The 19096-nt window shown below is 42.9% G+C and overlaps 1 protein-coding gene across 1 annotated transcript in view; it reads left to right on the forward strand.

Moving 5' to 3' along the window:
* Positions 1–19096, forward strand: part of LOC110494842 (synapsin-2) — a 278300-nt gene that overhangs the window by 42386 nt on the left and 216818 nt on the right. Inside the window, exon 3 of the mRNA XM_036950994.1 lies at positions 14333–14424. Coding sequence (XP_036806889.1) covers positions 14333–14424 — 92 coding nt within the window. The remainder of the gene's footprint in view (positions 1–14332; positions 14425–19096) is intronic.

Here is a 19096-nt window from a genome sequence, read left to right on the forward strand (position 1 = left end):
GGGCCGTGGAGGAGCACTGGAGGTCTCGAACTAAGGGCCTACACAACCCGTCCTGGCTGGATGGTGATTTTACCCCGGCACGTGCGGGGCACAGGACAGGACGCACTGGGCTGTGCAGACACACGGGAGACACAGTGCGCAAAGCCAACGCTGGATATCCTGGCCCGATTCGCACTGGCTGTCTGGAGAGCAGGGCTGGCACCATCCGCCCTGGCTGGATCCTCACCCTAGCCCGGCAGATGCGGGGAGCTGGGATGTAGCACACCGGGCTAAGAACGCGTACTGGGGACACAGTGTGCTTCACCGCATAACCCGGTGCCTGCCCGGTCAACTTCTCGCCACGGTAAGCACGGGGAGTTGGCTCAGGTTTCCTACCTGACTCCGCCAATCTCCCCGTGTCCCTCCCCCCAAGATCTTTTTGGGGCTTCCTTGCCAGCAGTGTTCCCTCATATTGCTGGCTCCCTTTTCCTGCTGCCTCCGCTCTCCTGGCTGCCTCCACCTGTTCCCATGGGAGGCGATCCCTTCCAGCCAGGATCTTCTCCCATGTGGTGGCAGGGTAGCCTAGTGGAAGGTTGCGAGTTCAAATCCCCGAGCTGACAAGGTACAAATCTGCCGTTCTGCCCCTGAACAGGCAGTTAACCCACTGTTCCTAGGCCGTCATTGAAAATAAGAATTTGGAATTTGTTCTTAACTGACTTGCCTAGTAAAATAACTTATGTGTAGCCCCCCTACCGTCCAGAATGTCCTCCCATGTCCATTCCTTCTTTTTACCACGCTGCTTGGTCCGTTGGTGGTGGGTAGTTCTGTAACGTCTGTTGTTGGGAGAAGGAGAAGACCAAGGTGCAGCGTGGTAAGTATTCATAATACGTTTAATAAAAACGAACACTTGAACGAAACCAACAAACTAACAGTTCTGCAAGGTGCAATACACAAAACAGAAAACTACTACCCACAAACTACTACCCACAAACACAGGTGGGAACAGGCTACCTAAGTATGGTTCTCAATCAGAGACAACGATTGACAGCTGCCTCTAATTGGGAACCATACCAGGCCAAACACATAGAAATACAACACACAGAACAAAACAGACTGAAAAACATAGAATTCCCACCCCAATTCATGCCCCGACCAAACAAAAAGGGACATAAAAAAGGAACTAAGGTCAGAAAGTGACATACATTTATTACATCAATGTTTAATTATTTAAGTGGTTAGAGATGAGTCAGTATGTTGGCAGCAGCCCCTCAATGTTAGTGATGGTTGTTTAACAGTCTGATGTCCTTCAGATAGAAGCTGTTTTTCAGTCTCTCGGTCCCTGCTTTGATGCACTTGTACTGACCTCGCCTTCTGGATGATAGCGGGGTGAACGGGCAGTGACTCGGGTGGTTGTTGTCCTTGATGATATTTTTGGCCTTCCTGTGACATCGGGTAGTGTAGGTGTCCTGGAGGGCAGGTAGTTTGCCCCCGGTGAGGCGTTGTGCAGATCTCACTATCCTCTGGAGAGCCTTGCGGTTGTGGGAGGAGCAGTTGCTGTACCAGGCGGTGATACAGCCCGACAGGATGCTCTCGATTGTGCATCTGTAAAAGTTTGTGAGTGCTTTTGGTGACAAGCCTCATTTCTTCAGCCCCCTGAGGTTGAAGAGGCGCTGCTGCGCTTTCTTCACCACACTGTCTGTGTGGGTGAACCATTTCAGTTTGTCCGTGATGTGTATGCCGAGGAACTTAAGACTTTCCACCTTCTCTGGGTAACTGGTCAGAATTGAAGGAATGATGGATGGCACTAAATACAGGGATATTCTTGAGGGAAACCTGTTTCAGTCTTCAAGAGATTTGAGACTAGGATGGAGATTCACCTTCCAGCAGGACAATGACCCTAAGCATACTGCTAAAGCAACACTTGAGTGGTTTAAGGGGAAACATTTGTCTTGGAATGGCCTAGTCAAAGCCCAGACCTCAATCCAATTGAGAATTGAGAATCAATTGAGAATCTGTGGTATGACTTAAAGAAAAAATCCCAGTGGCTAGATGTGCCAAGCTTATAGAGTCATACCCCAAGAGACTTGCAGCTGTAGTTGCTGCAAAAGGTAGCTCTACAATGTATTGACTTGGGAGGGGGGGGGGTGAATAGTTATGCACACAAGTTTTCACTCCCAAAATTATTTTGCAAATGCTAAGGGGGGTGAATACTTTTGCAAGCCACTGTAAGACCGTTTTGAGCCGGTGGGTCACAAATGACAGTGCATGTCAGAGCAAAAATCAAGCCATGAGGTCGAAGGAGTTGTCCTTAGAGATCCGAGACAGAATTGTGTTGAGGCAGAGATCTGGGTAGGGTACCGAAACATTTGAAGCACCATTGAAGGTTCGCAAAAACACAGTGGCCTCCGTAATTCTTAAATGGAACAAGTTTGGAACCACCAAGGCTCTTCCTACAGCTGGCTGCAAGGCCAAGTTGAGCAATAAGGGGGGGAAAGGCCTTGGTCAGGGAGATGACCAAGAACCCGATGGTCACTCTGACAGAGATCCAGATTTCCTCTGTGGAGATGGGAAAACCTTCCAGAAGGACCACCATCTCTGCAGCACTCCACCAATCAGGCCTTTATGGTTAAGTGTCCAGACGGCAGCCACTCCTCATTAAAAGGCACATGACAGCCCACTTGGAGTTTGCATTTAGACCATGAGGAGTAACATTCATGGTCTGATGAAACAGGATGTGAATGCCAAGTGTCACATCTGGAGGAAATCTGGCACCATCCCTACGGTGAAGCACGGTGGTGGCAGCATCATGCTGTGGTGATGTTTTTCAGTGGCAGGGACTGGGAGACTGGTTAGGATCGAGGGAAAGATGAATGGAGCAAAGTTCAAAGAGATCCTTGATGAAAACCTGCTCCAGAGCGCTCAGGACCTCAGACTGGGGCGAAGGTTTACCTACCAACAAGACAACAACCCTAAGCACACAGCCAAGACAACGCAGGAGTGGCTTCGGGACAAGTCTCTGAATGTCCTCGAGTGACCCAGCCAGAACCCGGACTTGAACCTGATCGAACATCTCTGTAAAGACCTGAAAAAAGCTATGCAGTGACACTCCTTTTCCAATTTGACAGAGCTTGAGGGGATCTTTTATTTAAAAAAATGTATTTCACCTTTATTTAACCAGGTAGGCTAGTTGAGAACAAGTTCTCATTTACAACTGCGACCTGGCCAAGATAAAGCATAGCAGTGTGAACAGACAAAAACACAGAGTTACACATGGAGTTAACAATAAACAAGTCAATAACACAGTAGAAAAAAAAAAAAAAAGTATATATACTTTGTGTGCAAAAGCCATGAGGTGGTAGGCGAATAATTACAATGTTGCAGATTAACACTGGAGTGATATATGATCAGATGGTCATGTGCAGGTAGAGATACTGGTGTGCAGAAAAGTAAATAAATAAAAACAGTATGGGGATGAGGTAGGTAAATTGGGTGGGCTATTTACTGATGGACAATGTACAGCTGCAGAGAAGAATGGGAGAAACTCCCCAAATACAGGTGTATTTGTATTTATTATGGATCCCCATTAGCTGCTGTCTTGGCAGCAGTTACTCTTCCTGGGGTCCAGCAAAATAAAAGCAGTTTATATAATTATACAAAAAACATTACAATACATGTTTTTCACATCACACTGTGTGCCCTCAGGCCCCTACTCCACCACAATCTACAGTACTAAATCCATTTCTATGTGTGTGTATAGCGTGCAAGTTTTTGAGTGTGTGTGTATGCATGTGTCTGTGCCTGTTTTATCTCAATCTCTTCATTCAAAGACTCAATCATGGACACTCTTACTGACAGTTGTGGCTGCTTTGTGTGATGTATTGTTGTCTCTACCTTCTTGACCTTTGTGCTGTTGACTTTGCCCAATAATGTTTGTACCATGTTTTGTGCCACTACCATTTTGTTGTTAAGTTGTGTTGCAACCATGCTGTGATGTCATGTGCTGCTCCCTTGCTATGTTGTTGTCTTAGGACTCTCTTTATGAAGTGTTGTGTTGTCTCTATACTATATTTATATTGTATTTATTAAAACAATTTAATCCCAGGCCCCCGTCCCCACCGGAGGCCTTTTGCCTTTTGGTAGGCCGTCATTGTAAATAAGAATTTGTTCTTAACTGACTTACCTAGTTAAATAAAGGTTAAATAAATAAACATACCTTTTTTTGTGTTGCTTCATAGTCCCCGCTGATCCATAAGGTGTTTTTTTAATGTTTTTTTTAAATCTAATTTTACTGCCTGCATCAGTTACTTGATGTGGAATAGAGTAGTCATGGCTCTATGTAGCACTGTGCGCCTCCCATAGTCTGTTCTGGACTTGGGGACTGTGAAGAGACCTCTGGTGGCATGTCCTGTGGTTTATGCATGGGTGTCCAAGCTGTTTGCCAGTAGTTTAGACAGACAACTCGATGCATTCAACATGTCAATACCTCTCAAAATTACAAGTAGTGATGAAGTCAATCTCTCCTCCACTTTGAGCCAGGAGAGATTGATATGCATATTATTAATATTAGCTCTCTGTGTACATTTATGGGCCAGCCGTGCTGCCCTGTTCTGAGCCAATTGCAATTTTCCTATGTCCTGTTTTGTGGCACCTGACCACATGACTGAACAGTAGTCAAGGTGCGACAAAACCAGGGCCTGTAGGACCTGCCTTGTTGATAGTGTTAAGGCAGAGCATCGCTTTATTATGAACAGACGTAACCAATCGTAACTACTACTCCATCAAAATGTTTTGACCATGACAGTTTACAATCTAGGGTTACTCCAAGCAGTTTAGTCATCTCAACTTGCTCAATTTACACATTATTTATTACAAGATTTAGTTGAGGTTTAGGGTTTAGCTAATTATTTGTCCCAAATACAATGCTTTTAGTTTTAGAAATATTTAAGGCTAACTTATTCCTTGCCACCCATTCTGAAACTAACTGCAGCTCTTTGTTAAGTGTTGCAGTCATTTCAGTCGCTTTCGTAGCTGACGTGTATAGTGTTGAGTCATCCGTATACATAGACACACTGGCTTTACTCAAAGTCAGTGGCATGTCGTTAGTAAAAATAAAAAAATGCAAGGGGCTTAAACAAGGGGACTAAATTAGGAATTCCTGATTCTACCTGGATTATGTTGGAGAGGCTTTCATTAAAGAACACCCTTTGTGTTCTGTTAGACAAGTAACTCTAGTACAGAACATCTTCTCAATGACTTAATTTGTTGTTCATCTCTGTTTATACCCATTGCTTAATTTGAAAAGGATCCGTCACCTCTCCATTTTGGACTGTTTTGTTCCAGAACCTATTTGGATGAATCTGGTACCTATCGTGATATGAAAAAGAATGTTCATTAAGTAATTTGTTTTATAAAATCCATCAGAGTTAATTTGAGTTGCCTCTTCGTTAATTCTCCTACCCCCTTGGCTGTCTGAGAAGTGCTCCTGTACCTGTTACAGAACTAAAATGAGATTCACTTTCTTTCTATGATATTTCTCCCTCTCTCTACTGTGATTGGCATGATACTGCAACTCTCATCTCTCATATAGGATGAGTCACAATAATTGTTTGCTAAAATAATAATTGCTTCCCAAAAATTTAATTTTATGTAATGGCAATACGGTACGAGGTAACACTAACTTGCATAAACTGCTTACATTATTACAAATATGAATTGGTAATTATGGAAATTAAGATAAGGATTTAAAAAAAATATATACACTAAATCAAATCAAATGTATTTATATAGCCCTTCTTACGTCAGCTGATATCTCAAAGTGCTGTACAGAAACCCAGCCTAAAACCCCAAAACAGCAAGCAATGCTCAGGTCCTCCGAGAGAGAGAAAGAAAGAGAGAAAGAGAGAATTAGAGAGAGCATACTTAAATTCACACAGGACACCGGATAGGACAGGAGAAGCACTCCAGATATAACAAACTAGCCCCCGACACATAACCGACACATAACCTACTTCAGCATAAATACTGGAGGCTGTCAGGAGACACTGTGGCCCCATCCGATGACACCCCCGGACAGGGCCAAACAGGAAGGATATAACCCCACCCACTTTGCCAAAGCACAGCCCCCACACCACTAGAGGGATATCTTCAACCACCAACTTACCATTATCCTGAGGCAAGGCCGAGTATAGCCCACAAAGATCTCCGCCACGGCACAACCCAAGGGGGGGGGGGGGGGGGGGGGGGGGGGGCGCCAACTCAGACAGGAAGATCACATCAGTGACTCAACCCACTCAAGTGACACACCCCTCCTAGGGACGGTATGAAAGAGCCCTACAAAGCCAGTGACCCTGTAATAGGTTTAGAGGCAGAGAATCCCAGTGGAAAGAGGGGAACCGGCCAGGCAGAGACAGCAAGGGCGGTTCGTTGCTCCAGAGCCTTTCCGTTCACCTTCACACTCCTGGGCCAGACTACACTCAATCATATGACCCACTGAAGAGGAGTTTGCATCGCTCACATGGGTAGGCAGACCATTCCATAAAAATTGAGCTATATAGGAGAAAGCCCTGCCTCCAGCTGTTTGCTTAGAAATTCTAGGGACAATTAGGAGGCCTGCTTCTTGTGACCGTAGCGTACGTGTAGGTATGTACGGCAGGACCAAATCAGAGAGATAGGTAGGAGCAAGCCCATGTAATGCTTTGTAGGTTAGCAGTAAAACCTTGAAATCAGCCCTTGCCTTGACAGGAAGCCAGTGTAGGGAGGCTAGCACTGGAGTAATATGATCACATTTTTTGGTTCTAGTCAGGATTCTAGCAGCCGTATTTAGCACTAACTGAAGTTTATTTAGTGCTTTATCCGGGTAGCCGGAAAGTAGAGCATCGCAGTAGTCTAACCTAGAAGTGACAAAAGCATGGATTAATTTTTCTGCATCATTTTTGGACAGAAAGTTTCTGATTTTTGCAATGTTACATAGATGGAAAAAATCTGTCCTTGAAACAGTCTTGAAATGTTCTTCAAAAGAGAGATCAGGGTCCAGAGTAACGCCGAGGTCCTTCACAGTTTAATTTGAGACGACTGTACAACCATTAAGATGAATTAACAGATTCAACAGAAGATCTTTGTTTCTTGGGACCTAGAACAAGCATCTCTGTTTTGTCTGAGTTTAAAAGTAGAACGTTTGCAGCCATCCACTTCCTTATGTCTGAAACACATGCTTCTAGCGAGGGCAATTTTGGGGCTTCACCATGTTTCATTGAAATGTACAGCTGTGTGTCATCCGCATAGAAGTGAAAGTTAACATTATGTTTTCGAATGACATCCCCAAGAGGTTAAATATATAGTGAAAACAATAGTGGTCCTAAAACGGAACCTTGAGGAACACCGAAGTGTACAGTTGATTTGTCAGAAGACAAACCATTCACAGAGACAAACTGATATCTTTCCGACAAATAAGATCTAAACCAGGCCAGAACTTGTCCGTGTAGACCAATTTGGGTTTCCAATCTCTCCAAAAGAATGTGGTGATCGATGGTATCAAAAGCAGCACTAAGGTCTAGGAGCACGAGGACAGATGCAGAGCCTCAGTCTGATGCCATTAAAAGGTCATTTACCACCTTCACAAGTGCAGTCTCAGTGCTTTGATGGGGTCTAAAACCAGACTGAAACATTTCGTATACATTGTTTGTCTTCAGGAAGGCAGTGAGTTGCTGCGCAACAGCCTTTTCTAAAAATGTTGAGAGGAATGGAAGATTCGATATAGGCCGATTAGTTTATATTTTCTGGGTCAAGGTTTGGCTTTTTCAAGAGAGGCTTTATTACTGCCACTTTTAGTGAGTTTGGTACACATCCGGTGGATAGAGAGCCGTTTATTATGTTCAACATAGGAGGGCCATGCACAGGAAGCAGCTCTTTCAGTAGTTTAGTTGGAATAGGGTCCAGTATGCAGCTTGAAGGTTTAGAGGCCATGATTATTTTCATCATTGTGTCAAGAGATATAGTACAAAAACGCTTGAGTGTCTCTCTTGATCCTAGGTCCTGGCAGTTGTGCAGACTCATGACAACTGAGCTTTGAAGGAATACGCAGATTAAAGAGGAGTCCGTCATTCGCTTTCTAATAATCATGATCTTTTCCTCAAAGAAGTTCATGAATTTATTACTGCTGAAGTGAAAGCCATCCTCTCTTGGGGAATGCTGCTTTTTAGGTAGCTTTGCGACAGTATCAAAAAGGAATTTCGGATTGTTCTTATTTTACTCAATTAAGTTGGAAAAATAGGATGATCGAAAAGCAGTAAGGGCTCTTCGGTACTGCACTTTCCTTGTCTTTCCAAGCTAGTCGGAAGACTTCCAGTTTGGTGTGGCGCCATTTCCGTTCCAATTTTCTGGAAGCTTGCTTCAGAGCTCGGGTATTTTCTGTATACCAGGGAGTTAGTTTCTTATCAGAAATGTTTTTAGTTTTTAGGGGTGCACCTGCATCTAGGGTATTGCGCAAGGTTAAATTGAGTTCCTCAGTTAGGTGGTTAACTGATTTTTGTCCTCTGGCGTCCTTGGGTAGACAGAGGGAATCTGGAAGGACATTAAGGAATCTTTGTGTTGTCTGTGAATTTATAGCATGACTTTTGATGATCCTTGGTTGGGGTCTGAGCAGATTATTTGTTGCAATTGCAAACGTAATAAAATGGTGGTCCGATAGTCCAGGATTATGAGGAAAAACATTAAGATCCACAACATTTATTCCATGGGACAAAAATAGGTCCAGAGTATGGACTGTGACAGTGAGTAGGTCCAGAGACATGTTGGACAAAACCCACTGAGTCGATGATTTCCATGTGAATATTAAAGTCACCAAAAATTAGAATATTATCTGCTATGACTACAAGGTCCGATAGGAATTCAGGGAACTCAATGAGGAACGCTGTATATGGCCCAGGAGGCCTGTAAATAGTAGGCCCCCTGGGCCATATACAGCGTTCCTCATTGAGTAGTAGGCTAAACACTAGCTATAAAAAGTGATTGAGTAGGCTGCATAGATTTCATGACTAGAAGCTCAAAAGATGAAAACGTTTTTTTTTTTTTTTTTTTAAATTGAAATTTGCTATCGTAAATGTTAGCAACACCTCCACCTTTGCGGGATGCACGAGGGACATGGTCACTAGTGTAGCCAGGAGGTGAGGCCTCATTTAACAGAGTAAATTCATCAGGCTTAAGCCATGTTTCAGTCAAGCCAATCACATCAAGATTATGATCAGTGATTAGTTCATTGACTATAATTGCCTTTGAAGTAAGGGATCTAAAATTAAGTAGCCCTATTTTGAGATGTGAGGTATCATGATCTCTTTCAATAATGACAGGAATGGAGAAGGTCTTTATCCTAGTGAGATTGCTAAGGCGAACACCGCCATGTTTAGTTTTGCCCAACCTAGGTTGAGGCACAGACACGGTCTCAATAATGGGTGCTGACTCCACTATGCTGGCAGAGTCCGTCACTCCTCAGCAGGTCAGGCTTGGTCCTGTTTGTGGGTGAGTCCCAGAAAGAGGGCCAATTATGTACAAATTCTATCTTTTGGGAGGGGCAGAAAACAGTTTTCAACCAGCGATTGAGTTGTGAGACTCTGCTGTAGAGCTCATCACTCCCCCTAACTGGGAGGGGGCCAGAGACAATTACTCGATGCAGACACATCTTTCTAGCTGATTTACACGCTGAAGCTATGTTGCGCTTGGTGATATCTGACTGTTTCATCCTAACATCGTTGGTGCCGAAGTGGATAACAATATCTCAATACTCGGCAATTTTCTGAAGAATTGCATTGTGGGGTGACATAGCACAGCAATAGTGTCCATAGATTTTATATTTTGTATTTGGACAAAAGTAAAACGTCGCCCAGGTACTTTTGGAATACTAAATCATCAAATCAAATTTATTTATAAACAAATTTATTTTTATAAAGCCCTTCTTACATCAGCTGATATCTCAAAGTGCTGTACAGAAACCCAGCCTAAATCCCCAAACAGCAACCATGCAAGTGTAGAAGCACGGTGGCTAGGAAAAAACTCCCTAAAAAGGCCAGAACCTAAGAAGAAACCTTGAGAGGAACCAGGCTATGAAGGGAGGCCAGTCCTCTTCTGGCTGTGCCGGGTGGAGATTATAACAGAACATGGCCAAGATGTTCAAATGTTAATAGATGACCAGTAGGTTCAAATAATAATAATCACAGTAGTTGTCGAGGGTGCAAGAGGTCAGCACCTCAGGAGTAAATGTCAGTTGGCTTTTCATAGCCGTTCATAGAGAGTATTTTCACCACTCCTGCTGTCTCTAGAGACTTGAAAACAGCAGGTCTGGGACAGTTAGCACGTCCGGTGAACAGGTCAGGGTTCCATAGCCGCAGGCAGAACAGTTGAACCTGGAGCAGCAGCACGGCCAGGTGGACTGGGGACAGCAAGGAGTCATCAGGCCAGGTAGTCCTGGGGCATGGTCCTAGGGCTCAGGTCCTCCGAGAGAGAGAAAGAAAGAACTAGAGAGAGCATACTTCAATTCACACAGGACACCGGATAAGACAGGATAAATACTCCAGATATAAACAGACTCACCCTAGCCCCCTGACACACAAACTATTGCAGCATAAATACTGGAGGCTTTGTACAATAAGCATACTCAAATTATGTCGCAAATTGTACGGTTAGTATGAGTAGTTTGCCATTTCAAACACAGCTATAGTGTAGAATATCAAACAGGGTTTCCATTAGCCGGTAATAGCTGGCTTTTGGCCTATAAAAAAATGTGAAAAGCCGATAAATAAAATTGGTTCCGGCCAATTGTCCAGGGAAAAACAAGAAAAATCCCATTGCGAAATAATGCTTTTAGCCTATTCATTGATGAAAATACCAGTCGATGGAAGTACATTTGACTGGTTATGCTTATCAGTCTATAGGTTAATTTGCATAATTTAGTGGACTTAAATTGGCGCATGTGTAGGATACAGCATGTGCGTTATGTATCTTATGTGCACAGCATACAGATACAGAGCCTTTTAGGGGAAAATCGGCCTGACAGCATGAGAGCTGCTGCAGCAGCATCTCAAATGGCAACTGAAGGCAGGCTTCATCAGCGCATCAGACACCACTTTGAAATGAGCTGGAGGCAGTATCTATGCATTTAGAATAAATATTCTTAAATTTTTGAAAGCTGAACATTTTAATACATATTGTGAGGCATGTCTTACCTTGCTTCAAAGTAACCCATTAAATCAAATCAAAGTTTATTTGTCAGGTGCGCCAAATATAACAGGTGAAAAGCTTACTTACAGGCTTTAACCATTTGTGCAAAAAATGTGAACAATAGGTAAGTAAAGAAATAAAAACAGTAAAAAGACAGGCTATATACAGTAACGAGGCTATAAAAGTAGCGAGGCTACATACAGACACCGGTTAGTCAGGCTGATTGAGGTAGTATGTACATGTAGATATGGTTAAAGTGACTATGCATATATGATGAACAGAGAGTGGCAGTAGCGTAAAAGAGGGGTTGGTGGGTGGCGTGACACAATGCAGGTTTGCCTGGTTAGCCAATGTGCGGGAGCACTGGTTGGTCGGCCCAATTGAGGTAATATGTACATGAATGCATAGTTAAAGTGACTATGCATATATGATAAACAGAGAGTAGCAGCAGCGTAAAAAGAGCGGTTTGGGGGGGGGGGGGGGGGGGGGGGACACACACACACACACAATGCAAATCGTCCGGGTAGCCATTTGATTACCTGTTAGGAGTCTTATGGCTTGGGGGTAAAACTGTTGAGAAGCCTTTTTGTCCTGGACTTGGCACTCCGGTACCCCTTGCCATGTGGTCGTAAAGAGAACAGTCTATGACTGGGGTGGCTGGGCTCTTCAACCATTTTTAGGGCCTTCCTCTGACACCGCCTGGTGTAGAGGTCCTGGATGGCATGCCGCTTAGCCCCAGTGATGTACTGGGCCGTACGCACTACCCTCTGAAGTGCCTTGCGGTCAGAGGCCGAGCGATTGCCGTACCAGTCAGGATACTCTCGATGGTGCAGCTGTAGAACCTTTTGAGGATCTCAGGACCCATTACAAATCTTTTTAGTTTCCTGAGGGGGAATAGGCTTTGTCGTGCCTGCTTCACGACTGTCTTAGTGTGTTTGGACCATTCTAGTTTGTTGTTGATGTGGACACCAAGGAACTTGAAGCTCTCAACCTGCTCCACTACAGCCCCGTCGATGAGAATGGGGGCGTGCTCGGTCCTCCTTTTCCTGTAGTCCACAATCATTTCCTTAGTCTTGGTTACGTTGAGGGATAGGTTGTTATTCTGGCACCACCCGGCCAGGTCTCTGACCTCCTCCCTATAGGCTGTCTCGTCGTTGTCGGTGATCAGGCCGACCACTGTTGTGTCATCTGCAAACGTATTATGCATTATAGAACGAACATTTGCACGTAGCCTACAGCCTTGTGCGCATTGCTGCGCTTATAATGTGAGGAAACAATAGTTTATCAACATTTTAAGCTAAATGTTCTGATCGGTTGCATCAGACTCATTGCTTTAAAAAAAACAATTGATTTAGGCTAGGCCTAGATGTTGTATGAACTTGGGATCTGTCTTCCCACAACTGTCCCAGAGTCTGTTTGGAATAGACTATTTTGCTGTTCGTTGCTCATCTTCAAAGTGCACATCAGAATTCGGTAAGAAGGTCTGCACATCTATGCATCCTGGACTTGCATGTTCTTTTAATATAATTTACCATAATCTAAATGGGATTTCTGTCATTCTGAGCACTGTAGGTGGACGCCCTATTCAGGTTACGCACCCAATGCATATGGGTCTTGCAGATTTCTCAAATGCCAGGTATATTAAAATGTTGCTGTTCAAATGTCTAGTGCAATGTTTTCCTAACAAGAACCCTGATATCTACCTCCGCATAGAATCAATCTCTGCATACATTTTACATACTGTACAATATCAGTCAAAAGTTTGGACACAAGGGTTTTTCTTTATTTTTTTACATTGTAGAATAATAGTGAAGACGTCAAAACTATGAAATAACACATATGGAATCATGTAACCAAAAAAGTGTTAGAGCCACAGAGACGGGGGTTTAGGTGGCTATGTTTCAACACACGTGATGTTGTCTTCCTGAAGAAAAAGAGACGGGGGTTTAGGTGTCCCGAATATTGAGTGGATTTACACTGCTACAAGACAGACTCACCTGTTGAACATGCTCAATGTGACAGTTAAGGAGTTAGCCAGTTAAGGAGTTCCACTCACTTCCTGGGCTTTAGGAAGAAAGCCAATGGAAAATTGGACACTCGTGCTTTGGAGTCTGGTCAGACTGGCCGGACCTCAGCAACCTGTGCAACCAAACTGGAGTGGAGCTCAGGTGGACACGGACTGATATGCAAACTGAGCCTGTGACTGCCTCTGATGCAGTTGTGGCAGATTGAGGTGTTGATGTGGAGGCTTCTGTCACCCATGATGGAACATCTCATCTTACATCCAGGACAACACTCATTGGTATCAGACGGATGCAGCTACTGCAACACTGGACTGTCCTGAGGCTGCAGAGGAAACTCGCTGCTCTGGACTATGCTGACCACTCTGTCTCCCATTCCATGTACCAGAATGCTCCCATTGGTGAGGGCAATTTCAACTTTACTGTTAAGGCGAGGCTGCAAGTTCTACCAACAAAATATAATCTAGCACATTGGTACCTTGCAAGCCATGACCCATTTTGTATTGAGTCAAATGTAATGGAGTCCATTGCCCATGTTAATGGCTGCTGTTCATACAAGGATTTGTACATTGCTAGACATGACCGTCTTATTGACCTGATAGCCAGCGAGGTGAGACAAGTGGTCTCACCAACAGCACACATGAATAAACATCCTAGTGTAAGGGGATGCTGGTATGATGAGGTTGATGTGTTTTCCTGTATGCCAAATAAACCAGATATTGTTGTTGACGGGGGAGGCCAGGGGGATGTGCTCATTTTGGAAGTGGGCTGCTCAATTGAAAGCTACATGTAGTAGGTGCAAGCTGGTGGCGCTGGTATTCAGGAGTCTCGGACACATACACAGGCTTACAGTGCGTTGCCTCCACATTGCGGGCCTGACAACAACTAGGGCAAAGCAATTGGCTAGGTACTGCTCTTTTTCAGCTGTCGTGGGCAGCCTAGATTTTTGGAAAAGGAGCTGCTTTCTGTACCCTTGAGTGCCATGCATACAGTGACTTTTGAGATGTTTGGATCCTTTTTTTGTACATTTGATTGGTGGATTCAAATAAAGTGTTACAAATGTGTGTGTGTGTGTGTGTGTGTGTGTGTGTGTGTGTGTGTGTGTGTGTGTGTGTGTGTGTCAGGCGGCGTTCTCAGAGATCAACCTGGTATCCCATGCCAACGGGTCGTGTAACGTGGACATACAGTTGATCAGGAACGGAACCAAAGTGGTGAGGTGAGTAATGTTTCCATCCAGAGACCTTCTACTACTTAGCACCATCTGAGTGCTCTGAGCCCTTAAATCAAAGGTTATTTATTACACGCCAACATACATCCAATACATTCAGTGCAGCTGGGCCATATTGAACACCGCTGTGTTTGTAACTAATGAGGTCCTATTTTAGATTAAATATAGGCTTCTAGGAATTCTACCCATATTAGAGCGGTAGAAGTACAGTCCAAATATCTGTAGTAATATCAGTAATAATTGCAGTCAAAAACTCAGTCAAAATAAACGTCCTCGCAGTCAACTGCGTTTATTTTCAGCAAAATTAACATGCGTAAAAAAATATCCCAAACGACAAAGCAAAAACAGGTTTAGAAATTTTACCAAATGTATTACAAATAAAAAACATCATTATCAGATTTACATACAGTTGAAGTCGGAAGTTTACATACACCTTAGCCAAATACATTCAACTACAACATTTTCTGTCAAGATAGAACTGCCAAAGGGGGAGGAGTTGCAATCTACTGCAGAGATAGCCTGCAAAGTTCTCATACTTTCCAGGTCTATGCCAAACAGTTCGAGCTTCAATTTTTTTAAATAACTCTCCAGAAATAAGTCTCTCACTGTTGCTGCCTGTTACAGACCACCCTCAGCTCCCAGCTGTGCCCTGGACACCATTTGTGAATTGATCGCCACCCATCTAGCTTCAGAGTTTGTTCGGTTAGGTGACCTAAACTGGGATATGCTTAACACCGTCCTACAATCTAAGATAGATGCCCTCAGTCTCACACAAATTATCGAGGAACCCACCAGGTACAACCATAAATCCATAAACATGGGCACCCTCAGATATTATCCTGACCAACCTATCATCCAAATACACCTCTGCTGTTTTCAATCAGGATCTCAGTGATCACTGCCTCATTGCCTGTATACGTTATGGGTCCGTGGTCAAACGACCACCCTCATCACTGTCAAATGCTCCCTAAAACACTTCTGAGAGCAGGTCTTTCTAATCAACCTGGCCCGGGTATCCTGGAAGGATATTGACCACATCCCGTCATTAGAGGATGCCTGGTTGTTCTTTTAAAGTAATGTTCTCGTCATCTTAAATAAGCATGCCCATTTCAAAAAATGTTTGGACTTAAGAACAGATATAGCCATTTGTTCACTCCAGACCTGACTGCCCTCGACCAGCACAAAACGTCCTGTGGCGTACTGCACTAGCATCAAATAGTCCCCGCAATATGCACATTTTCAGGGAAGTCAGGAACCAATACATTTAGCTTTTTTGTTAGGAAAGCAAAGGCTACCTTTTTCAAACAGAAATTTGCATCTTGTAGCTCTAACTCCAAAATGTTCTGGTACACTGTAAAGTCCATGGAGAATAAGAGCACCTCTTCCCAGCTGCCCACTGCACTGAGGCTAGGAAACACTGTCACCACCGATACCTACACGATAATCGAGAATTTCAATAAGCATTTCTCTACTGCTGGCCATGCTTTACCCCTGGCTACCACAACCCCGGCCAACAGCTCCGCACACCCCACAGCTACTTGCCCAAGCCTCAACAGCTTCTCCTTCACCCAAATCCAGATAGCAGATGTTCTTAAAAGAGCTGCAAAACCTGGACCCCTACAAATCAGCTGGGCAAGACAATCTGGGCCCTCCCTTTCTAAAATGTTCCGCCGCCATTGTTGCAACCCCTATTACTAGTCTGTTCAACCTCTCTTTCGTATCTGACATTTGATTTTGTAAATGATTATATATTTTTAATTATAAGACAACAAAGTTCTGCTCCTTCCCTGACTTTTCCTAAATGTTGGTATTTAACATTGCTCAATTTTGAAATCACTAACAGAAAAGCATTTGGAACCAATTTTCAATGGATAGGCGTTCCGCTAGCAAACCCACCTCGACAACATCCGGTGAAATTGAAGAGTGCCAAATTCAAAATACAGAAATACTCATAATAAACATTCATAAAAGATGCAAGTGTTATACATCGGCTTAAAAATTAACTTAATCCAGTCACTGTGTCAGATTTCAAAAAGGCTTTACGGTGAAAGCATACAATGCGATTATCTGAGGACAGCGCCCCGCATACAAAAGCATACTAACATTTTCAAGTAGAGGAGTCACGAAAGTCAGAAATAGAGAAAACAAATCACTTACCTTTGATAACCTTCATCTGGTTGCAGTCTCAAGAGTCCCTGTTACACAATAAATGTTTGTTTTGTTCGATAAAGTCCCTCTTTATATCCGCAAAACTCTGTTTTGTTGGCGCGTTTTGTTCAGTAATCCACTGGCTCAAAGGCGGTCAAAACATGCAGACGAATACATCCGAATAGTACCTATAAAATTTGTTGAAACATGTCAAACAAGGTTTATAATTAAGCCTCAGGTTGTCTATTGTCTAAATAATTCATAATATTTCAACCGGACAATAGTGTATTCAATAGAAAGGAAAAACAACGAAGGGCGCGCAATTGGTCACGCGCGCAAACCAGCTCTGCTTCATTCTACAGTCCACTGACAATGGTCTCATTCTTCCTCATTTTTCAGAAAACAAGCCTGAAACAATGTCTAAAGACTTGACATCTAGTGGAAGCCATAGGAACTGCAATCTGGGTCCTAACCCATTACATACTGTATAGGCATTCAATTGAAAACTACCCACATCATAAAAATCCCACTTCCTGGATGGATTTTTCTCAGGTTTTCGCCTGCCATATCAGTTCTGTTATACTGACAGACATTGTTTAAAGAGTTTAAACTTTAGAGTGTTTTCTATCCAAATCTACCAATTATATGCATATCCTAGCTTCTGGGCCTGAGTAACGGGCAGTTTACTTTGGGCACCTCAGTCATCCAAACTTCCGAATACGGCCTCCTATCCCAAAAGTTAACCCGCTGAGACAATACACTGTAGCACGTTGGTACCCAACCAGGCGCTAATGTGTCTCTCCTCACTGAATGAATGACAAATGGTTGAACGGGCAATAATTGTGCACATTACTTCAATCAAATTTAAATGAGGCCTAATTGAATGATAAGGAGTGTGAAGAGGATGATTTAATTTAGAACAATAGCGTAATGATCAGTTTGCTATGGCTATTTATCAGCGCTGGCACTCATGTTTATAGCAAATTATTTGACCATGCGGGTTGCGTGTAGATGTCTTTTTTATGTTTTACTTTGTAAAAAGAAGCTGTTACAGGGCTGTTGAATTTACTATAACTCTATTAGTAGTCAGACATATTTTGGGAAACGAAAACATTCTATGTGTTGCAGTAGACCTTTACAATAATGCTAAACATGTCCTTGAATCTATTCAACTTGATGAGCGACAGGAAGTCAGCCTGCACAGCCAGCCCATTGAGACTACCAAAACTAATTTCACACATAATAAGAGTTAGCCTATAGACAAGATTAAATTGACAATAGTCTGAGTTACAAAATTATCAGTTTTCAAATTGCACATGAAGAGATAGGCGCCATTTGGAATTGACAGAGCATCACCACTTTATCAAATCCTCCTTCAGAGTCACATGCAGGTAAAACATTTGATATATCAGAAGGAGCATATTCTCCAGTTTCTGTGACACGTTCCTTTGTCAAATTACTCTCAAAATTTGAGAGGTGCAGCTCTATTTCCAAATATCACTTTTTCCAAGAATATCTGCACTGTCCATGATTTCACCACATGACCACTTGCGTGGCAGCAGTGCTCTAGCTAGTAAGCAAAGCTTACTAACATAATAAGCCTAAAATATGCGATTGTTCTTTCAATACATGTTCTTATTTCTACAATGTTTTTTTAGTCCTGCCAAAATTAAATTAGAATGTATTTCTTTGTGATAGATTTAAAACCTGTTATGGATGATGCGAATTTTCGCAGCTTTTTGTAAAAAATCGCACAACATTTCAAAGTCCTGCTACTCATGCCAGGAATATAGTATATGCATATGATAAGTATGTGTGTATAGAAAACACTCTGAAGTCTCTAAAACTGGTTAAATCGGGTCTGTGGCTATAACAGAACGTGTTTAGGAGTAAAAATCCCTGGTAAAACTGTTTACCAAAAACACAAAAAAAATATTTGTCCGCCATTCAATGTATTGTTTAAGACGACAGAAAATATATGCAAATCCCCTGTAAATGCCTACAGCTTCCACACGATGTCGCCATTGCTATCAATATCTGAATCATTTATCCTTGGTTACAACACGAATAGACCCCTCCTTTCTTGAGGCGCACTGCAGTATGTTGTGAAACTGAAAAAATGGACGATGATTTCCAGACTTGCTGCTATCGAATACAGATCGCCCCGTGATCAATTTGATACATCATTAACGTTTATTAATACCTAAAGTTGGTTTAGAAAAGTTGTTTGAAGTGATTTGTAAAAGTTTATAGGCGACTTTTGTAATTTTAAAAAGTGACATTGCGTCTTGTAAATGGGCTTTTCGCAGCATTAGACTGGCCTTCAGGAAATTACATTTTGGGTATACAATGACGGATTTAATCGGGAAAAAGACCCAATTGTGATGTTTATGGGACATATAGGAGTGCCAACAAAGAAGCTCGTCCAAGGTAATGAATGTTTTATATTTTATTTCTGCGTTTTGGGTAGCGCCGGCTACCGCAAAATCTGTTGCTTACGTGTCGTGCTGGT

The sequence above is a fragment of the Oncorhynchus mykiss genome, chromosome 17 (assembly GCF_013265735.2).
Source record: "Oncorhynchus mykiss isolate Arlee chromosome 17, USDA_OmykA_1.1, whole genome shotgun sequence".
Taxonomy (NCBI): domain Eukaryota; kingdom Metazoa; phylum Chordata; class Actinopteri; order Salmoniformes; family Salmonidae; genus Oncorhynchus; species Oncorhynchus mykiss.